The sequence below is a fragment of the Perognathus longimembris genome, chromosome 3, assembly GCF_023159225.1.
Source record: "Perognathus longimembris pacificus isolate PPM17 chromosome 3, ASM2315922v1, whole genome shotgun sequence".
NCBI lineage: Eukaryota > Metazoa > Chordata > Mammalia > Rodentia > Heteromyidae > Perognathus > Perognathus longimembris.
In genome coordinates, this window is record NC_063163.1 from 92,464,730 (window position 1) to 92,484,784 (window position 20,055).

General features: G+C 51.4%; 1 protein-coding gene and 1 long non-coding RNA gene across 6 annotated transcripts; one reads left to right on the forward strand and one right to left on the reverse strand.

Moving 5' to 3' along the window:
- Positions 1-6,822: 6,822 nt before the first annotated feature.
- LOC125349298 lies at positions 6,823-8,000 on the reverse strand. Its single transcript, XR_007210501.1, has 3 exons — positions 7,921-8,000; positions 7,562-7,711; positions 6,823-6,978 (listed from the first exon to the last, which is right to left on the reverse strand). It is a non-coding gene; the product is annotated as an uncharacterized LOC125349298 (long non-coding RNA).
- Inpp5j (inositol polyphosphate-5-phosphatase J) lies at positions 7,776-20,005 on the forward strand. 5 transcript variants are annotated; one of them, XR_007210500.1, is made up of 13 exons: positions 7,776-8,385; positions 9,884-11,145; positions 11,409-11,522; positions 11,646-11,754; positions 11,975-12,091; positions 12,560-12,735; positions 13,049-13,160; positions 13,330-13,439; positions 13,843-14,026; positions 18,477-18,614; positions 18,722-18,822; positions 18,948-19,052; positions 19,209-19,244. XR_007210500.1 is itself a non-coding variant. In XM_048343317.1 (13 exons), the coding sequence occupies exons 1-13, from the start codon at positions 8,281-8,283 to the stop codon at positions 19,719-19,721; spliced, it is 3,123 nt and encodes a 1,040-aa protein (XP_048199274.1). In that variant the 5' UTR covers positions 7,776-8,280; the 3' UTR covers positions 19,722-20,005. The 5 variants fall into 5 exon arrangements, 4 of the variants coding, with proteins under 4 accessions (XP_048199274.1, XP_048199275.1, XP_048199277.1 ...); XM_048343317.1 differs by having other exon boundaries at positions 18,745-18,822; positions 19,209-20,005; XM_048343318.1 differs by having other exon boundaries at positions 7,776-8,325; positions 18,745-18,822; positions 19,209-20,005.
- Positions 20,006-20,055: the final 50 nt, after the last annotated feature.

A 20,055-nucleotide genomic window follows, 5' to 3' on the forward strand; every position in this document is an offset into this window, starting at 1 on the left:
AGTGACAGAACCCTGCCTAGCAAGCAGGAAGCTCTGAGTTCAAACCTCAATAGCGCCAGAAGAAGAGGAAGAGGAAAGGGAAGGAGGAGGGGGAGGGGGAGGAGGAGGAGGAGGAGGCATATTAAAAATATGATTTCATGCCAGACATTGGTAGCTTATACCTATAATCCTAGCCACTTAGGAGGCTAGGATCTGAGGATAGAAATTCGAAGACAGCCAGAGCCGATAAATCCAAGAGACTCTTATTTCAAATTAACTGGCAAAAATCCAGAAGTGGAGATATGGCTCAAGTGGTAGAGCTCTAACCTTGAGAAACAAAGGCCAGGAAAGAGTTTGAGACCCTAGTTCAAGCCCCAGTACTATCTCACACACATAGACAGACAGAGAGAGACAGACAGAGAGAAAGAGAGAGAGAGAGAGGGAGAGAATTGGATTTCACAACTACTTTGGTAAAAAGATGAACAGAATCCAAGATGGAATCATTTATTATTATTGTTATTATTATTATTATTATGGTTTACTTCCCATTTGAAAAGAAATTAAAATGAAAACATTTTTATTGACTCCGAAAAGTATTATGGGCTTTAATATTGTACCTACCATGCCTCGTGGATAACTCAGAGCTGAAGGTGAACTCTTCTCTTGTTCCTCTTCCCTTTTCTAACTTGACTATTAAAAACATAAAAATAACAGACTTAGAGCTGTCTTTATGTTTTTTATTTTATAGCATTATGGATTTATTTATTTATTTGTTTTTTGTTGCCAGTCCTGGGGCTTAGACTCAGGGCTTAGCACTGCTCCTGGCTTCTTTGTGCTCAAGGCTAGCACTCTGCCACTTGAGCCACAGCGCCACTTCTGGGCATTTTCTATGTATGTGGTGCTGGGGAATTGAACCCAGGGCTTCATGTATACGAGGCAAGCACTCTTGCCACTAGGCCATATTCCCAGCCCTTAGAGTTGTCTTTAATACCCATTTTCTATTGTGCAGGAGGACCTTGTAAAGTTTGGGATGGGATATCTGTTTATTTTGGTGGTACATGCTTTGAATTCTGGACCTCACATTTCCAAGGCAGGTGCTCTTCTACTTGATCTCCTTTGGGGGTTCTTTATTTTTGATTCAGAGATTCACTTTATGCCCTGAGTGGCTTGGGACTTCGATCTTCCCACTTGTGCATCCCCGTGTTGCTAGAAATGCCAGGCACCTACCACTGCACCTAGCTATTTGTTGAGATGGAATCTCAAGAACTTTTATGCCCCTCTGGCTTTGAAGTGCAGTCCCAATGTTTGCCTCTGACATATCAAGGATTACAGGCTTGAGCTACTGCACTGGATCCTGTTATGCTTTTCATGGTAGCACCTTGTCCTGCACAGTGTCAAGATGACCTGAATCAATAGGCCAGTAGCTGGTGACGAAGTATGGCCTTCTACTTCATTCTCGTCTAACAGACAGGAAGTCATCTTTTTTTTTTTTAACATTGTCAAATCCTCAGCCAAACTGTACTTATAAAGGTCTAATCATATGCCACACAATTGTTCATTAGTTTACCCAATTGAGGCCATTACTAAAGCGGGGGAGGGGGGAGCAATCATGTTCCTGTTTGAGAGGTGGACAGCAGGTGTGGAGGTATACACTTGTAATTCCACCTATTCCAGAGGCCAGTATTGAGAAGGTCAAGGTTTGAAGACAGCACTCCAGCAAAAGGAAGACCCCACCACAAAAAATAAGCTGAGCTTGGTGTTTCATGTCTGTAGTCCCAGATACATGATTGGTGTAGGTAAGTCAGATTGTGGTCTGAGACTGGCTCTTGGCAAAAACTTGATGCCCAAAATAATGAAAGTTATAAAGGGGAAGTGGCTGACCCTTACCCTGGCTCAGGGTCCTAAGTTTAAATTCCAGTATCAAAAAAAAAAAAGGAGGGGCTGGGGATATGGCCTAGTGGCTAGAGTGCCTGCCTTATATACATGAGGCCCTGGGTTCGATTCCCCAGCACCACATATACAGAAAATGGCCAGAAGTGGGGCTGTGGCTCAAGTGGCAGAGTGCTAGCCTTGAGCAAAAAGAAGCCAGGGACAGTGCTCAGGCCCTAAGTCCAAGCCCCAGGACTGGCCAAAAAAAAAAAAAAAAAAAAAAAAGGAAAGAAATGTTAACTTCAATGGATTCTGTAACATCAACATAGTAAAAAAAAAACACCATATATATATAAATACACATATAATACAATATAATAAAATACACATATGTGTGGGCATGTGAATATGTGTAAGCTCACATTTACAATCCTATCCACTCAGAATGCTGAGATCCAGAGGATCTCAGTTCAAAGCCAAAATGGGCAGAAAAGTCTACAAGATTACATCTCCAAAATAGCCAGCAAAAATAATAATAAAAAAAAAATCAGGGTGAAGTGCCAGCCAAGCAAGCAAGCTGAATGGCAGGGTCAGGTCCTGAGTCCAAACTACAGTAAATAAGTAAGCAAATAAGTAAGGAAAGAAATAAACAAATCCACGTGTGAGTAGATCCCCTCTCCCCTGCCCCCCCCAAAACCCTCTGAAATGAAACAATTAAAAAATGATCATCGTGGTATCTGAAATTTATATGTAGATGCTATGCTTTTATTTCTTCCTCTATATTTCTCTATACAATCAAACAAGTTGATTTTAGCTGAACCTTGGTTACACATCCATGAGGCATATTCCAGCAATTGCTCTACCTCAGCCCCTACCCAGCCCAGCAAGGGCCCCAGAGTGCTGGAGCCAGAGGCCCCATAAACCTGTGGTTTGTCTGCTGACAGAGCCCCAAACCCCAGTGCTCTGGGGCCTGGCTATCCACTGGACAGATGCCACCACACCACTCTCATTGCATTAATCTGGATGCTGTGGTCTGTTGGGGCCACAGTTCGGGCTGCTGAGGGTTGACCAGCCCGCCAGTGGAACCAGGGATGGAGACAGAGGCCACAGTAGTAAGTAACAGGAACATTCTGTCTTCAGCAGCAGAAGAAGCCCAGAGCCCTGCTGGTAATCCATGCCCCTTAAAGGCACATGTCATGTAGGCCAGCAGCCTTCGTCAAGGGCGGCAAGGACTAGGGTTTAGTCTGTGAAGTGGTCAGGTTCATTTAGGACAAGGGTCAGTCCTCAGTTTAGGAGTACGTTTAAACTAGGCATGGTGGAAACACACCAATTTTCCCAATCCTGAGGAGGCTAAGACAGGAGGATGACAAGTTTGAGGCCAGCCTGGGATAGAGTGAGAGTTTGCCTGAAAACAAACAAACAAATTAAAAGAAAAAAAAAACACAAAAAACCTCAAGCCAGGTACAGGTGGCTCATACCTGTAATCTTAGCTACCCAGGAGGCTGAGCTCTAAGGATCATAGTTCTAAGCCTAGCCCAGGAAGGAAAGGCCATGAGACTCCGATTAACCACCAAAAAGCCAGAAGTAAACTGTGGCTCAAATGGTAGAGTGCCTAGCCTTGAGCAAAAAACCTAAGGGATAGTACCCAGGCTCTAAGTGCAAGCCCTAGGAATGGCACTGAAAACAGCAAAAAAAAAAAAAAAAAAAAAAAAAAAAAAAAAAAAAACTAACAAATAAAAACAAAACTCAGCCAATTTAGAACTAAGTCAGCTAAAATTAGGCTCAGTTGATGATTGAGTTTAGTGTCCAGCCTGTGGCCAGGATTAAGGCTCAGTGTGTGACCAGGATCTTGGCTTGGTCAATGACTAAGATTAAAGCTAAGACTTTGACCAGATTCAGAGCACAGTCTGAGATCAAGGCTCTATATGTGACCAAATTTGCATGACCCAGGGTCAGAATTCAGTCTTAGATTGGGGTGCAGTCAATGATTAATGGAGCTCAGTGCTCCCTTAGTGATTAAGATCAGGCTAATCTTCCACTAGAATCAGGATACAATCTAAAACAAAAAATTAATCTGGATTGTGTTTAGAGATCAATGTATGACCTAGGCTCCCTAGGCTCAGTCTTAAGCTGGGATCAGTGCTCAGTCTAAGTCAAGATCTCAAATTGAAATTGGCCTTCTGTCAAGTTTAGATATGGGCTCAGTTTGTAACTGGAGTCATGGCTCAATTCTGAGGTCATAGATCTCAGTCTAGAGCTGGAGTAGAGGCTTAGTCTGGTCATGAGATCAAGGCTCAGTCAACACCACAATTAGTGTTCCAATTAGCTGTGGGATCAGGGCCATGACCAGGGCTTGCTCTGGCTCTATGCTCTCTTCTGAGTTCCAAGAAGGAAGTTTCCGGAAACATGGGAACTCAGGGGATTGGAGCCCCGCCCCAGGCAAGCTTATCAAGGGTCTGGTCCCTGCAGGAAGTTTCCCCTTGCCTGCTGAGGCTTGGTGTCCTACAGTCTTCTAACCTACATGGCTCTGCTGCTTGAGATCCCCTGCACTAGAATAAAAATAGCCACTCACTTCAGAGCAGCTGACAGCGGGTGCTGGGCTGCCTGGGAGGAGGGGGAGTGGGAGAGGGAGGAGGGAGGCCTGCACTCAGCCCCAGCTGTGTGACCTTGGGAAAGTCACCCCTCCTCCCATAGCCCACTTCCTGAGTGGCAGCCTTGGGAGGTGAGGATGACACCTGCCCCAGAGGGTGGGAACCAGCCAAGCCTGGCACTGACAGCATATGGCACTTGTTACCAATAGGGAAACTTGGTGTGAAGTCTTGGGGAGAAGAAGTACTCTTTTGTGCCCAATTCCTTTCATCCTGCCACCTTCCCACAACTCCTTCCATCTCCCCTATACTTTTCCCACAGTGACCAACAGCATGACTTTCATGGTGGGCCAGGTGATTAGGGGAGCCCCCTGAAGGAATGGAGGAGAGGAAGGAAGTGAAAGGACTGTTCTCAATTATCTGCTCCTAATACATCTAGCCAGAGTCGGAGCCAAAACGGCTGGGAGGGCATAATTCCAAATGGTACATTCTTTCCCAGCCACAACCTTCCATGATCTCCACTCCCCTCGAACCCCCTGACCTTTGCACCTGCCATTCTCCCTGCTTCCCCAGGCATTTCTTCTCTTCCATGTGGCATCCTAGACTCTCTTTCCAAAGCAGGATTCAGCATTCCTCTGTGGAGGAGTCTTGTCTACTGCTTCCCTACAAACACCAGACACTACTAGGCTGTGATAGCTTCTCTGATCCAATGGGGGAGCCGATAGCCAACCTGTCCCCAACCTGCGTCTTTCTTCCCCTGGCTTCACTGGCCCAACAGCCAGCCCCAAGAGTTTCTGGTAAGGGGTTTCATGAGCTGTCTGTAAGGCTGTGCTTTGGCATACTGACTCGCCCTGCAGAGGGAGGGGAGGGGGAGCCAGGAGGGGCTCCCCACTCTTTCCCAAGAGACAGCCGTCTCCAAGGGGGTGGTTCTCCCTGGCAGCTGCCCCCGGCCTGCCGCCCTGAGCCCCAGAGTCTGTTATCAACCTCCTTAGTCATCAAATCAGGAACACAAATATAGCTCCTCCCGGGCTCAACTCTCGGCAGGGGTCCGCCCCCCACCCCCACCCCCTTCTTTCTCTTTCTACTTCCAGTAACCCAGCAGTTTACTCCAGGCCTCAGTTTCAGAATCCACCAAATGGATGAGCTGGAGTAGAAGATGATGGTGATGGTGCTGATGAGGTCTTTTACCCAGAACTTGCTTGTTCTGGGCTCTAAGCTAAACATGGCATATGTATTCCCTTCCGTCATCTTTACCACATACTTAGGTATCTGCTGTTTTTAATCTGTCTTATGCAAATCAGGACCTCAGCCAGGTAAGTCAGTGGCCAGGCCAGAAACAAAGTCCCGGACAGCCATTCGGACCTCCAAAGAGGGGGATGATGGGAGATTCTGTGTGGGTTTTTGTTGTTGTTGTTCATTTGTTTTTGTTTTTTTGGTGTTTTTTTTTTCTCCTCCCTGGGCCAGAGGAGTCATTTGCAGAGTCATTTGCATGATATTTGCCTAGCTTCCCAAGGGGGCTAGTGTCTATTAGCATGGTCCCAGGGGCCTGGGCCTCCCCTCCCCCAGTCCTCCAGGACTGAATCAGAAGCTAGTATTCTTGGGGTGGGGGGGGGGTGGGGGAGTTGTGTTTTGTTCATTTGCCTTTCTTTTTTTTAATTTGGCATTTTGTAAAATGGGAGTGCAAGGACTGGGCGAAGGAACTTTATATTTTCTTACTTCTATGGAGACATCACCACCTCATCCTCTCTTACCTTCAATTCCAGCCTGTGTGTCCACTAACACAACCCTCCCCCCAACTCTCTAGCTCTCCTGTTCTCTTCTCCAGCTTATCACCAGCCTCCTTATCACTATCAGCCGATCACCTGATCCCAGTCAGCCCTCCACTTCCATCTTCGCAGCCATCAATATCATTGGATCCACCATCAGTCACCATCTCCACCATCACAGTCCACAGACCTGCCTACCCCAGCACCCTGACACGACCTGTGTCCTCACCCCTGCACACTCTGGCCTTGCAAAGACCTTCATGGGGCGACCCTGAGTAGAAGACAGTTGGGCCAAGACAGGAAGCCCACCCAGGGGCTCACGTGACCTTCACAGAGAGGTCTAGAGGCCCATGACTGTTGACCAATAGGAAGTGCAGGGCACTGAACACAGAACTCACAACACTTTTTATCTGAACTGGGTGAGATAGGTCCTCTCTAAGCAATTCAGCCTCTGTGTGTGTGTGTGTGTGTGTGTGTGTGTGTGTGCGCGTGTGTGCAGGCACACACACACACCAGTACTGGAGCTTGAACTCAGGGCCTGGGTGCTGTCCCTTAGCCCCTTAGCTTTTTCACTCAAGGCTCACACTCAATCACTTCAGCCACCCTTCCATTTCCAGATTTTTGGTGACTTATTTATTTATTTTTTATAAGTGTCTCTTGGACTTTTTTTTTTTTTTTAATGAGCTGGCTTTGAACCATGATCCTCAGACCTCAGCCTCCTCAGTTGCTAGTATAACAGGCATGGGCAACTGGCATCAGGCAAATCAATTCTGATTCTAGATAGGAGAGAAAGGACAAGAGATAGAAACACAGCCCATATCCATTTGGGCAAATGTGCCTTCTTAAGTTATTCACTCTCCTACTTCATTCATTCAGCAGACATTTCTCTAGGGCTGTGGAGGACCCTGTTGTCTTCTAGGCCTTGCCCATGAGAGCTCCAAGATCTGGTCTTCGTTGTTGTTTGTGCCAGTACTGGAGCTTGAATTTAGGACCTTGTACTTTTGCTCAGCTTATTAGCTTGCTCAGCACTCATAACTGGGTGCTCTACCACTTGGGCCATGCCTCCAGTCTGTCCTTCTGCTGGTTAATTGGAGATGGACTTTTCTGCCCAGGCTGGCCTGGAACCATTATCTCCACCTCCTAAGTAGCTAGAATTACAGACATGCGCCACCAGTGTCTGGCTCTGGGCTTGTTTTGGACACTTCGGCCAAATCTGTTTTCCCAGTACTGGACCTTTCTCCACCCCACTTTCCTTCCCTGCCTGGCAACTGGCTTGGGTTAGACTTGAGTTGCAGAGTCCCCCGTCGTCTCCCCACCCCCACCCCCAACCTCAGGAGAGCTTCACTGAGCCACACATACCTAGTGAGTGCTGAACTGAGGCGGCTGAGCAGAGGGGGTGGGCCAAGCCTCCTGTGGGGACATTTGAGGGCACTGAGGTGTCTGCGGAAGAGGAGGCGCTGGGGCTGGGACGGGAGAGGATTCCAGTGGCTGGAGCCTGGCTGTCTGGTTCTGAAATGGGAAGAATAGAACTAGGCAGGGGCAGGGGAGGAGAGGAGGTGGAGGGGGGGGGTTGGAGGTGGCATGAGGCTGGAAAATGGGGCAAGGGTGGGGGCCCCCCCACAGCAAGGCCTGGAGTCAGAAAGGCGATGGGATGTGGCAGGGACTCAGGTGTCTGGAGGCTGTGGCACTGCCCTGGGGACTGCTTGTCTTTGCCCTACCTGTAGGTGTGTCCATACCTGTCCCGGGAGCAAAGGGCTGTCCAGGCCTCCCCCACTCCTGGAGGATGGGGCGGGGGAGGTAGAGAGGGCCCCCTCCAAGCCTCCATTTGTGATCTCCGCCGGGGCTGACACGCACTCCCGGCTCCCCATAGCCACTCCGGCCTCAGCAGCCAGCTTGAAAGACTCCCGAGGAAGTAGCCCACCTGGCCCTGGCCACCTCGACGCGGGCAAGTGGGCGCCTGCGCCTTTAAATTCTCAGCAGGTTGAAAAGGGCTGATGACATCACTGGTTCCTGGGAGCTGAGGAGCTGGAGCCGGAGCCCTGGGATCCGGGCTGCCTGCTTGCCGGGGGGCTGCGGACATGGAGGGCCAGAGCAGTGGGGACAGCAGGAGGCTAGGGACCCAGATGAGCCTGAGCCCCTCACCTGTGCTCCATGGGATTTCTCAAACTGGGGCATCCTCCAAGGTAAGAGACCCCCCCCCCTAAATCTAATCCTCCAATCCCCAATCTCTGGTCTCACACCCCCACACATACTGCAGGCACCCTGGTGCCCCTGGCTAATGGATTGGCACTCCTCTGTGCCCGCCAAGCGGGAGCTAGACAAAGAAGTCGCCCTGGGGGTGGAAGGGCATGGATAGGATGCCCAGAGAGAGAGCCAGCCATCTCCAGAAAAGCGCAGGAGAGCCTTGGATTTAGTGTTCAGAGACTCATTCTCCAGCTTTGCTGTGTGACCTTGGACAAATTGCTTGTCTTCTCTGAGCCAATGCAAACATGAATGGGAGAGGGTCTTGTTTCTGAAACCTGGAACTGTGTGACATCTGGGATGTCTCAGGTTATGAGTGCTGGAGGCAGTGTGGTGGCTGGGAGGAGGGGGGGCACAAAGTGGGACACTTGCATCCAAGGAGGATGCCCCAAATGCAGACTCTCTAAGAGTTGAGTTTGAGAAGGGAGGTAGGTGGAGGCAGAGTTCCAGGTTCTCTGGACCGAGAAGGACACAGAAGTGCGTATCTGGAGGCAGAGATAGGGCCCCCGTGGGCTGAATTTAGACCTTCTTCTGTCCTCTCTGGAAAAGGATGCTTGATCCAGGGACCTGAGAAAGAGGATGGATGGGCTCTGAAGCACACTGCTGCTACCCCCTTGCCAGACATAAGGGAGAAGCCTCACTTGCGTGTCCTTACAGATGGGGCAGAGGGTAGAGGGGTTACAAGGGCACAGGCTGGGCATAGAGAGATGTACCAGGATCAACCATTCTTGCTACAATAGACTCATTCTTCCGTGCTTCAGGGGAAATCTTGTAAACGCTGGGCTCATATATGTAGAGGCGATGTACAGACCCTTTGCACAGATCCTTCATTTTATCAAGAGGGAAACGGAGGCCCAGGACAGAGAAGTGCTTGCCTGAAGTCATATGGAACTGGGCCAGCCTCAGCTCCCAGTTTTTCCCTCTGCATGGAGCTTGGGGAATGGAGGAGGACAGACAGGGCCTGGGATTTGGGGGACCTGGGGCCCTATGGTAGTGGGGGTGGGGATCTGAGTATGTTTGAGCACCATGGAGGAGAGGAAAGAAATTTAACAGGCTGAGTCCTGTGTCCCCTTTGGGTTTCAGGCCAGCAGCCCTTGCCCGGGTGCTGGAGAAATGGTAGTAAGAGGCTGCCCCATTGTAGGCAGGGAAATCAGAAGAGATTCAGACTCATATGCTGTCCCCCTCCCTTTTTGTTTTCGTCAATTTTTTTTTTATCTGAAAAAGAGGTCCTCAAATTTGAGGGGCCCAGATTTTGTCTTTTCTCTTCCCAAAGAGAAACTGACCTGCAGCAGAATGGATTGGAGTGAGATAGTAGGAAGGACTTCCTTGGTAAAGGTGTGCCCTTTTCCCCCCAGTTAAATAGGGCGTGCTAGTGGAAGGTGAAGTTCCACCCTCCGGTCAGGGACACTTTGAGTCATTCATTGACTTCTCCTTTCAAAGGTGGACTCAAGTTTTCAGCACCCAACAAAGATGGCAGCACCAGTACCCTCAGAGCCTAGGCTGGCCCCGGCACCTGTGAGACCTCGAGCAACTACGTCACCTTCCTCAGAGGGGCCAAGGCTGGCTCTGGCATCTCCCCGGCCCATCCTGGCTCCACTCTCTAACCCTGGGGGACAGAAAAGAGCCCCTGTCCCCCGCAGCTCGAGTCTGGCCCCTACATCTGTGGGCCAGTTGGTAGTATCTGCTGCTGCGGGCCCCAAGCCTCCCCCAGCCACCTCAGCTTCAGTCTTAGCTCCAACATCACTGGGGCAGCTTGTAATATCGGCCTCAGCCATGCCAAGGCAGCCCCCAAGCACTCTGGGACCCAGTCAAGCTCCAACTTCCAGGGACCAGAAGCCATTGTCACCCACCTCCAAGGGACCTAAGCCAGCACTGGCAGCCTCGGGCCTAAGTCTGGCCCTGGCTTCTCAGGAGCACCCTCTTCCATCCCCCTCCAGTCCTTCCCCGGGACCCAGTCCAGTTCTGTCCCCTTCTCGGGAGCAGACTCTGGCTCCAGCATCTGCAATAGCAGCCCCAGTTTCTGTGGGATGGGCACCAGCTAAACAGAGGGATGTCCCAGCCTCTAGACCTCTCCAACCTTCTGAGAGGCATCTCCAGCCTCCAACTCAGGCATCTGGTCCTACCAGCTCCCCAGCCTTAATCCAAACCTCCCCAGACCCCCGGTTTTCTCCTTCCTTCCGAGCCCGGCCTGAGGCCTCCCGAAATAGCCCTGAAGATCCTGTCCTGCCACGCCCACCCCAGACCCTACCCTTGGAAGTGGGTACTGGCCTTCCAGAGTCTGGCTCCCGCTCCCCTGGACTTTTGTCACCTACCTTCCGTCCAGGAAGCTCCTCAAGCCAGACTGTGCCCCCGCCTCTGCCCAAGCCACCCCGGTCTCCCAGCCGCTCCCCAACCCGCTCCCCTAACCGTTCTGCCTGTGTTCCCCCAGCCCCTGAAGTGGCTCTTCCCAGGCCTGGTACCCACGGTGCAGGGCCTGACACCCAGAGACCAAAGTCTGGCATCCAGAGTCCAGGGTCTGGTACCCAGAGTCCAGGGTCTGGCAGCCAGGGTTCAGGGCCTGGCACCCAGACTACAGGGGCTGGCAGGTGCCTGAGTCCTAAGCTTCAGGCCCAAGAAGCCCCAGTCACCATCTCTCCCACATCTATCTCAGCACCCTCATCTTGGTCAGCTCAACCTACCTGCAAGAGCGACCCCGGATTCCGGTGAGGGGTTCTTTCTTAAGAACAGTCATTGGGGCCACAGTAGCCATTCTTTACAGAGGGATGATGTAGTCTCCTGGGTTCCTCTTTGATGACTTCTCCTTGGAAGGGCTGTGGGCCGGACTGGGACTTTTAACACAGAATCCCTTCCTAAGGGATGGCTCCTTCCTGTGTTTTTTCTCCAGGGAGTCTGGTGGGAGGGGTGCTGGGCCTACTGTGGGCAATCGAGCCCAGCAATCAACCCTCCTATGCCTCTGCCTCCCCAGGATCACTGTGGTTACCTGGAACGTGGGCACTGCCATGCCCCCCGACGATGTCACCTCTCTCCTCCACCTCGGCGGTGGCAATAACAGTGATGGTGCAGATATGATCGCCATAGGGTGAGGGGCCAGGGTGGGAGGGGTCCTTTCCTGAGACCCTCGGGCCTTCTAGACCCCCACCCAGTGGCAGGGCTTCTAAAATGCCCCTCCAATCCGATGGCCACCTCTCCTTCGTGTCCCCAGGTTGCAGGAAGTAAATTCCATGATCAACAAGCGCCTCAAGGACGCTCTCTTCACTGACCAGTGGAGTGAGCTTTTCATGGACGCTCTGGGGCCCTTCAACTTCGTGCTGGTAATGCATCCCCCCAGAACTCCACCCTTTGGACAAGCAGGAACCCCTGTGGACGCCTGCCCCGCATCTGCCTTGATTCATCGTGGGGACTCGGTGAAATAGGAAGATGAAGGAACTGAATTTAAAGGGCAAGGGGAAAAGTAGAGGTGGGAGGGAGCTGGGGCGAGGGTGATGTGTCCCAGCCCCTCCCCTTTCACACCGTGACCCCCTCCTCCTGCAGGTGAGTACAGTCCGGATGCAGGGTGTCATCCTTCTGCTGTTCGCCAAGTACTACCACTTGCCCTTCTTGCGGGACGTGCAGACGGATTGCACGCGCACTGGCCTGGGTGGCTACTGGGTGAGCATGGGAGCGGCCTTCGGGAGGGGTTTAGTGGGGAAAGGGACCCAAAGATTGGCCCTTGATTTGTCCCAGGATCCCCAGGCATGCAAGGTCCCCTCCCGGATTCTGCACACCTGGCCCCTAAGGCCTGCCCCAACCCTAACTCCGCCCGACACCACGCCCCTGTTTCTACGACACGCCCATTTGTATAGTCCGCGCCCCCTCCCGCCCAGTCCCAAGGGTCTGCCTCTTTCCCTAGGACCTATCCACACCACACAAGCACCGCCCAACGCCACGCCCCACACTCTGGACCACGCCCCCTTTCTCCTCACTGCCCCGCCGCCGGGCTCGGCCTCTTTCCCTAGGACCCACCCGCTGCGTGTCCGAGCCTCGTCCATCCCCACCCCCCATTCTCTCCTACCTCTGGCCTCACCTTCTTGCCCAGGCCACGCCCATGACCTGGCCACCCCGCCCCCTGCCTCCTAGGGTAACAAGGGTGGAGTGAGCGTGCGCCTGGCGGCCTTCGGGCACATGCTCTGCTTCCTGAACTGTCACCTGCCAGCCCACATGGACAAGGCCGAGCAGCGCAAGGACAACTTTCAAACCATCCTTAGCCTTCAGCAGTTCCAGGGCCCATCAGCGCACGGCATTCTGGATCACGAGTATGGACCCGGCCGGGACTATAGCAGGGATGCTTGATGCCTGCCTGGGGTGGGAGGGTGGGTGGTAGGCAGCATTTTGATGGAGAGGGGTGGAGCTTTGCGGAGGGGCAGGGTCTTCCTGGGGTTCCCAACATTATTTCCTCTAGACCTCGCTCTCCCCACTCTCCTCTGCCCCTTGGCTGGCTGGAGGGTCTGGTGCCGCCCACCCATCCACTGCATCTCCAGAAGCACCAGTGCTGTCGCGCTGGATGGGGGCCAGGAAGGATCTAGACTGAGCCCTTCCACCCCATGGACCTCCTTCCTCTGTGAACAGCCTTGTGTTCTGGTTTGGGGACCTGAACTTCCGCATCGAGAGCTACGACCTGCACTTTGTCAAATTCGCCATCGACAGCGACCAGCTCCATCAGCTCTGGGAAAAGGACCAGGTACGGAATCCTAACCCCACTCCAAACTCCTAAGCACACAGAACATGTCCCAGAAGGCACATGAACCTTAAGTTTTGGTCCTCTCCCTCACCTACCCCACCCCCGCCCAACTTCCGGATGCTGGAAGACCCAAGCTGTTGTCCAATTCTGCCCTTCTGGAACCCCACAGCTCAACATGGCCAAGAACACGTGGCCCATCCTGAAGGGCTTCCAGGAGGGACCCCTTAACTTTGCTCCCACCTTCAAGTTTGACGTGGGTACCAACAAATACGATACCAGGTGAGCAGCTGGCTGAGGCAAGGCTGTAGGCTGTTTGTTTTGTGCCAGTCAGTCCTGGGACTTGAACTCAGGGCCTGGGCACTATCCTTAAACTTTTTTGCTCAAGGCTGGTGTTCTACCACTTGAGCCATAGCTCCACTTCTGGCTTTTTGGTGGTTAATTGGTAATAAGAGCCTTACAGACTTTCCTGCCTGGTCTGGCTTTGAACCACAATCCTCATATCACAGCCTCCTTGAGTAGCTAGGATTACAGACATGAGTCACCAGCACCCAGCTGGGATACAGGCTTTGGTCCTCTAGAAAAGGGAGACTGTGAGAAGAGGGGCAAGAGGCAAGGCTGGGCCTGTACTTCGAACCCTCCCCTCCCAAGTCCCTCAACTTCAGGCTGTGACCGCCCACTGCAGTGCCAAGAAGCGTAAGCCAGCCTGGACAGATCGCATCCTGTGGAAGGTCAAGGCTCCAGGTGGAGGCCCCAGCCCCTCAGGACGTGAGAGCCATCGGCTCCAGGTGACCCAGCACAGCTACCGAAGCCACATGGAGTACACAGTCAGTGACCACAAGCCAGTAGCTGCCCAGTTTGTCCTACAGGTGAGTTCTTAGCCTCATATTCTCTCTGTCTTCCTCCCTCCCTCCCTCCCTCCCTCTGTCCCTTCTCCCTCCCTCCATGTTGATGCTGGAGCATGAACTATGAACACAGGATCTGGGTGCTATCCCTGAACTTTTTTTGCTCAAGGCTGGTGGCTGGTGGTATTCTACCACTTGAGCCACAGCTCAATTTATGGCTTTTGGGTGGATAATTGGCCATAAGAGTCTCACATACGTTCCTGCCTAGATTGGCTTCAAACTTTGATTCTTTGATCTCTTCCTTTGCTGAGCAGCTAGGATGACAGATGTGAGCCACCAGCTCATTTTCATTTTTCTCTTCCGATGTCATCAGACCCAGCTGAACATCCAGCTGCTCACCAGTCAGCTTTTGCACTTGTCCTGTCCTTAGGTGTATCCATTTGTCATAACAGAGTGTGTGTTGGGGGGGTGGTTATAGTCTCTATTTTTATATAAGGATGCTATGGCTCAGAGACACATAACTTGCCCCAAGGTCACACAGCTCTTATGAAGAAGAGTTAGGGGGCAAGCAAAATAAAGAGCTGTGGGTGGATACATTCATGGCTCAAGTGATAGAACACTTGTCTAACAAGGTAAGGCCCCAAGTTCAAAACACGTGTGTGTGTGTATGTGATATGTACAAAGTTATAAAATGTTTTATTTTATACAAGGGACTTAAACATCCTCAGTCTCTTTGGTGTCTACCGGTAAGCCAATTCCCTAAAGATACTGAGAAATGACTATCTATCTATCTATCTATCTATATTTCTATCTACCTATCTGTATGTATGTATGTATGTATGTATGCATGCATGTGTTGCTCAGCTTGAGATTTAGGATTAAAGTTCCTGGTTGCCAAAGTAAAAAGTGATGTTCTTGCCAGGTGCCAGTGGCTCATGCCTGTAATCCTTAGCTACTCAGGAGGCTGAGATCTGTGGAGCAAGGTTCAAAGCCAGCCTTGGCAGAAAAGATAAAACTACTCAAAAAAAAGCCAGAAGTGGTGCTGTGGCTCAAGTGATAGAGCACGAGCCTTGATCACAAAGAGGCTCAGAAACAGTGCCCAGGCCTGGAGTTCAAGCCCCAGGGCTGGCAGAAAGAAAAAAAACAAAAAGTGATCATCTTAGAATGGCAGAAACCAGATGTCAGAGCCCATGTTAGCTGTGCTGTTTCTTTTCTTCTCAGGGAGAATCTGGGGCTCCTACTGAAGTAGATATGGGTTCCAAGTCACACAAAAGCTCAGTGATCGAAGTAGAACAGGGTAAATCTCCCTCTTTCCAACCCTGAAACCCAAACTCTGGGTTGTTTGAGTCACTGGATCTGATAAGAGCCCTCCCTACTGGAGAATGTTTTGCCTGGTAGCTTTGTCACATGATCAGTCAGTGGGACACTGGCCAATAGCCTCAGCTAGCAATGGAAACCTGCCTGCGCCTGGCTTCCTGCGTCCTTGGATATGAGTTTTAACCCTCAGAGACTTCCCCTTGAGAATTACCTACTCTGTCCTTTCTGCCTTGTCCAGGCATCTCTGTCCTTTCCTCCCTCCTTCCCTCCCTCCCTCCCTTCCTTCTTTCCTCCTTTGCTTTTTTGAGCTACATCCCCAACCCCAACTAGCCTTTTTATTTTATTATTTTATTTTGATACTGATACTGAGGTTTGAACTCAGGGCCTAGGCACTGTCCTTGAGCTTTTTTGCTCAAGGCTAGTTCTCTACCACTTTGAGCCACAACTCTACTTCAGGTTTTCTGATAGTTAACTGGAGATGAGTCTCATGGACTTTCCTTCCCAGGCTGACTTCGAACCATGATCCTCAGATCTCAGCCTCCTTAGTAGCTAGGATTACAGGCATGAGTTCCCTGTACTCAGCTAAGGCCTCTGTTCTTGGGAAAAGATTACCTGGAAGTGAAGCTGTGGCTCAAGTGGTAGAGCACCAGCTGTGAGCAAAAAAGCTAAGGGACAGCACCCAGGCCCAGAGTTCAAGCCCTAGTACCAGCACCAAAATAAAATAAAAAGGCTACATGGTATTGAGGATGAAGCTCAGTGGTAGAACATGCCCCTCACATGTGCCCCAGGTTCAATTCCCAGAACCACAAACAGAAAAATGAAGATGAAAATGATAAAAGTTTTTGTTTTTGCTATTATGAGGATTTGAAGCCAGGACACTGTGCTCTCACTGTACCCAGTGAGCCATGCCTACTGTTCTGGCTTTTTGCTCATTAGTTTTGGAAATAAGAGTCATTTGGATTTGTCTGCCTGAGCTGGCTCTGAGCCTTGATTCTCAGATCTCAGCCTCCTGGAGTAGGTAGGATTACAGGCATGAGCCACCCAGAGCCTTGTTGTTTGGTTTATTAGTTCTGCAGAGGATGATTTCATTGTTACATTTCTACACACTTACAATAGATTCCAATCAATCTTACCCCTTCTAACAAGAATATGTGTGTGTGTGTGTGTGTGTGTGTGTGTGTGTGTGTGTGTGTGTGTGTGTGTTTTAAAGTAACCATGAGCCAGGCATGGAGATACCAACCTGCAATTCCAGCAGTCTGGATTCTAAGGTAGGGAGGATTGAAAATTAAGGTTGCCTACTGAAGACCTGCTACATACCAGGCATCTTGAATGCCTTAATGGCCCTGAGATGTCCATATTTTCTTTCCTGCTTTACCAGTGAGAGAAAGAGAGGTTCTGAGAACATAAGCCTCTACCCAAGGTAACACAGTCAGAATAGGACTGGCAGTTTTGACCTTGCAAGCCTTTGGAGGACATTTCCATCCAAAGGCCTTCTGTGAGGAATCTAGGGACAGGAGAGAACATACTGGTTTCTTCTGGAACAGTTTGCCTGAACAGAAGCAGAGGGAAGGAAACTTGAAACCAAATCAACAGGGGAACAGACAAAGTCCTGAGCTGGCACCACCTGAAGGCCCTTCCCCAAGGGACACAAGTCAAGGCCCTGGCTGACTGCCACCCCAGAAACACCACCAATCAGGACACACTCACACTCTCACACACACACACACACACACACACACACACACACACCACAGCCACTTGACCTGGCTAGTCCTTGGCTTCTTTTTGCTCAAGGCTAGCACTCTGCCACTTGAGCCACAGCACCACTTCTGGCCGTTTTCCGTATATGTGGTGCTCGGGAATTGAACCCAGGGTCTCATGTATACGAGGCAAGCACTCTTGCCGCTAGCCCATATCCCCAGCCCCTGGACCTTCATACTTTATATAGCCAAGCACTAGTGGCTCACACCTATCATCCTAGAGAATCAGGAGTCCAAAATTCAGAGGATTAGTTTGAGGCCAGCCTGGGCAGAAGAAGAGTCTGAGACTCTATCTCCAATTACCCAGAAGAATCCTGGACTGTGGAGGTGTGAATGCCCAAGGGTAGACTGCCTGAGTACAAGGCCCTGAGTTCAAGCCCCAGCCACAACACAAAATAACTCAAAAGCTTCAGATGGGAAAAGTAAATAATGGGATGGTCAGAGCCTTGCCTGAAGTCACACAGGAAGTTAGTGATAGAGTCTGAGGCCTCTGGACACCCACCCAGGGTGTTGTCTTCGGACCATAGGCAAATCATTTATTCAGCACCTATTGTTAGATGGGGAAGTTTATGGGATGTCTTGTGAACCATTACAATAATTCCAGTGTTAAATAAGAGCCCCTGAGTTTACAGAGAACTCTGGGTTCAATGACAGAGCCAGTGTTAAATCGAGGATATGATAACTTTGAAGCTGAATTCTAGGGCCAGGCATGGTGGTTCAAACCTGTAATCCCAGCTACTCAGGAGGTTAGGGTAGGAAGATCATAGTCTGAAGCTAGCCCTGGGCAAAAAGGTGAGACCCTATCTGAAAAATCAGCTAAAGTATAAAGGGCTGGAGAGTACTGCTCCAGTAATAGAGCAGCTACCTAACTTAGCAAGTGGGAAGATCTAAGTTCAAAACATCAGTACGGAAAGAAAAAAAAAAAAGTAAATTCTACTCACTTATTAAAGAGGCATCAAATAGAAGGAAGCCTGGACTGAGAAGTAGAAAGTTTGACATTTATTCTAGACCTTTTTTTTTTTTAATGCCAGTCCTGGGGCTTACACTCAGAGCCTGGGTGTTGGTAGACTAGCACTCTACTATTTGAGCCATAACTCCACTTCTGGGTTTGTTTGTTTTTTGTTTTTTTGTTTGGAAGTTAATTGGAGATAAAGAGTCATGGGCTTTATTGCCTCGACTGGCTTCAAACTGCCATGCTCAGACCTCAGCCTCCCAAGCAGCTAGGATCACAGATGTGATCCTAGGTGATGGCAGCAGGCTCCTAGACCTGTCTTGCCTCAGTTTTCCAGTCTGTGAAATGGGCTCACATGCCATCCTCTCAGTTGAGAGTCTTGAGTGCAAGGGATGCTACAGGATATCCTCTGATGTCCCCTTCTGCCCCTGTCCTACCTGTGCAGTTTGCCTTTAGGGACGATGTGCCCTTGGTCCGGCTGGAGGTGGCAGATGAGTGGGTGCGGCCGGAGCAAGCTGTGGTGAGGTACCGCATGGAAACCGTTTTCGCCCGCAGCTCCTGGGACTGGATTGGCTTGTACAGGGTGAGAGGGGTGGGGCTGGGTGGCTATCCCTGGGGAGGAGGGGGCCTGGTGGAGCCTGGGGCATGGTTTGATGTGATGTCTGATTGGATGCTGGCATTGGGGCTCAGAGCCCTGCTTGCTCTCACTTCAGGTGGGTTTTCGGCATTGCAAGGACTATGTGGCATATGTCTGGGCCAAACACGAAGATGTGGATGGCAGCATCTACCAGGTGATTCAAAGGAGGGCAGGGTGGGAAGGAGAAGTGCCCCGCACCCTGGTGACCTCAGCTTAGGGTTGGGGGTGTCTTGAGGCTCCCACCTGACCCCAGCTTGGACCTGTCCTTTTGCCACCCAGGTGACCTTCAGTGAAGATTCATTGCCCAAAGGCCATGGTGACTTCATCCTGGGTTATTACAGCCACCACCACAGCATCCTCATCGGAGTCACCGAACCCTTCCAGGTAAAGGGGCCTGATTGGGGGGTCCCCAGAAGACCCCTTTAGATGCCACAACCTCCACGTGATCCGCCTTGAGGCAGGGTGGGAGTGGTTGCACTAGGCCTCAGGGGCCCGGCTCTCCCACGTACCCCAACTCCCCTCCATTCCCCTTCCCCCCAGATCTCGCTGCCTACCTCAGAGTCGGCCAGCAGCAGCACAGACAGCTCCAGCACCAGCTCGGAGGGCGAGGATGACAGTACTCTAGAATTACTGGCACCCAAATCCCGCAGCCCTAGTCCTGGCAAGTCCAAGCGCCATCGGAGCCGCAGCCCGGGCCTAGCCCGCTTCCCCAGCCTCGCCCTGCGGCCCTCATCGAGAGAACGCCGAGGTGCCAGCCGCAGCCCTTCACCCCAGAGTCGCCAGCTGCCCCGGCTGGCCCCCGATCGAGGCAATGGAGGTGGCAGCCGGGGCAGCAGCGAAGAAGGGTCCTCAGGGCTGCCTGGGCCCTGGGCCTTCCCACCAGCTGTGCCTCGAAGCCTGGGCGTGCTGCCAGCCTTGCGCTTAGAGTCTGTAGACCCCGGTGGTGGTGGTGGTGGCTCTTGGGGACCCGATGGGGAGGTTCCCAACTCTGACAGCCTGTCTCCCAGTCCCCAAGGCCGGCACGGGCTGGAGGAAGGGGGTCTGGGGCCCTGAGAGTGGAGAGCAAAGGTGCCCAGGTGGCCACCCACCCCTTGCCTCCATTGTCCACAAACCTGCCCGCCTCTCCTGCTGCTGCCCCCAGCTCCATCCCCACCTGCCACTCTGTCCTGGCCATGAGTGGCCAACTGGGGTCCCTTAAAACTCAGTTCTGGCACCTCAACTGTGACAATCAGCAAAGCCCGCCTGAGCCCCCATCTGGGAGGGATGGGTGTGGGGGGTCGTTGGCAGATGTTCCAATTTTGAAGGTCATCCATTAGGAATTAAATTCTCCAGCTTCACTTTTTGACTCCTTCCAGATCTCGTAACAGTCTGTGGATGAGGGTGACTA

Bases quoted from the DNA above. Each gene is read 5' to 3' on its own strand.
- Inpp5j (XM_048343317.1), top strand. From the start codon at position 8,281: ATGGAGGGCCAGAGCAGTGGGGACAGCAGGAGGCTAGGGACCCAGATG. The intron at 11,146-11,408 runs GTGAGGGGTTCT...CTGCCTCCCCAG, and splicing joins AAGAGCGACCCCGGATTCCG to GATCACTGTGGTTACCTGGA. The intron at 12,092-12,559 runs GTGAGCATGGGA...CCTGCCTCCTAG, and splicing joins CTGGCCTGGGTGGCTACTGG to GGTAACAAGGGTGGAGTGAG.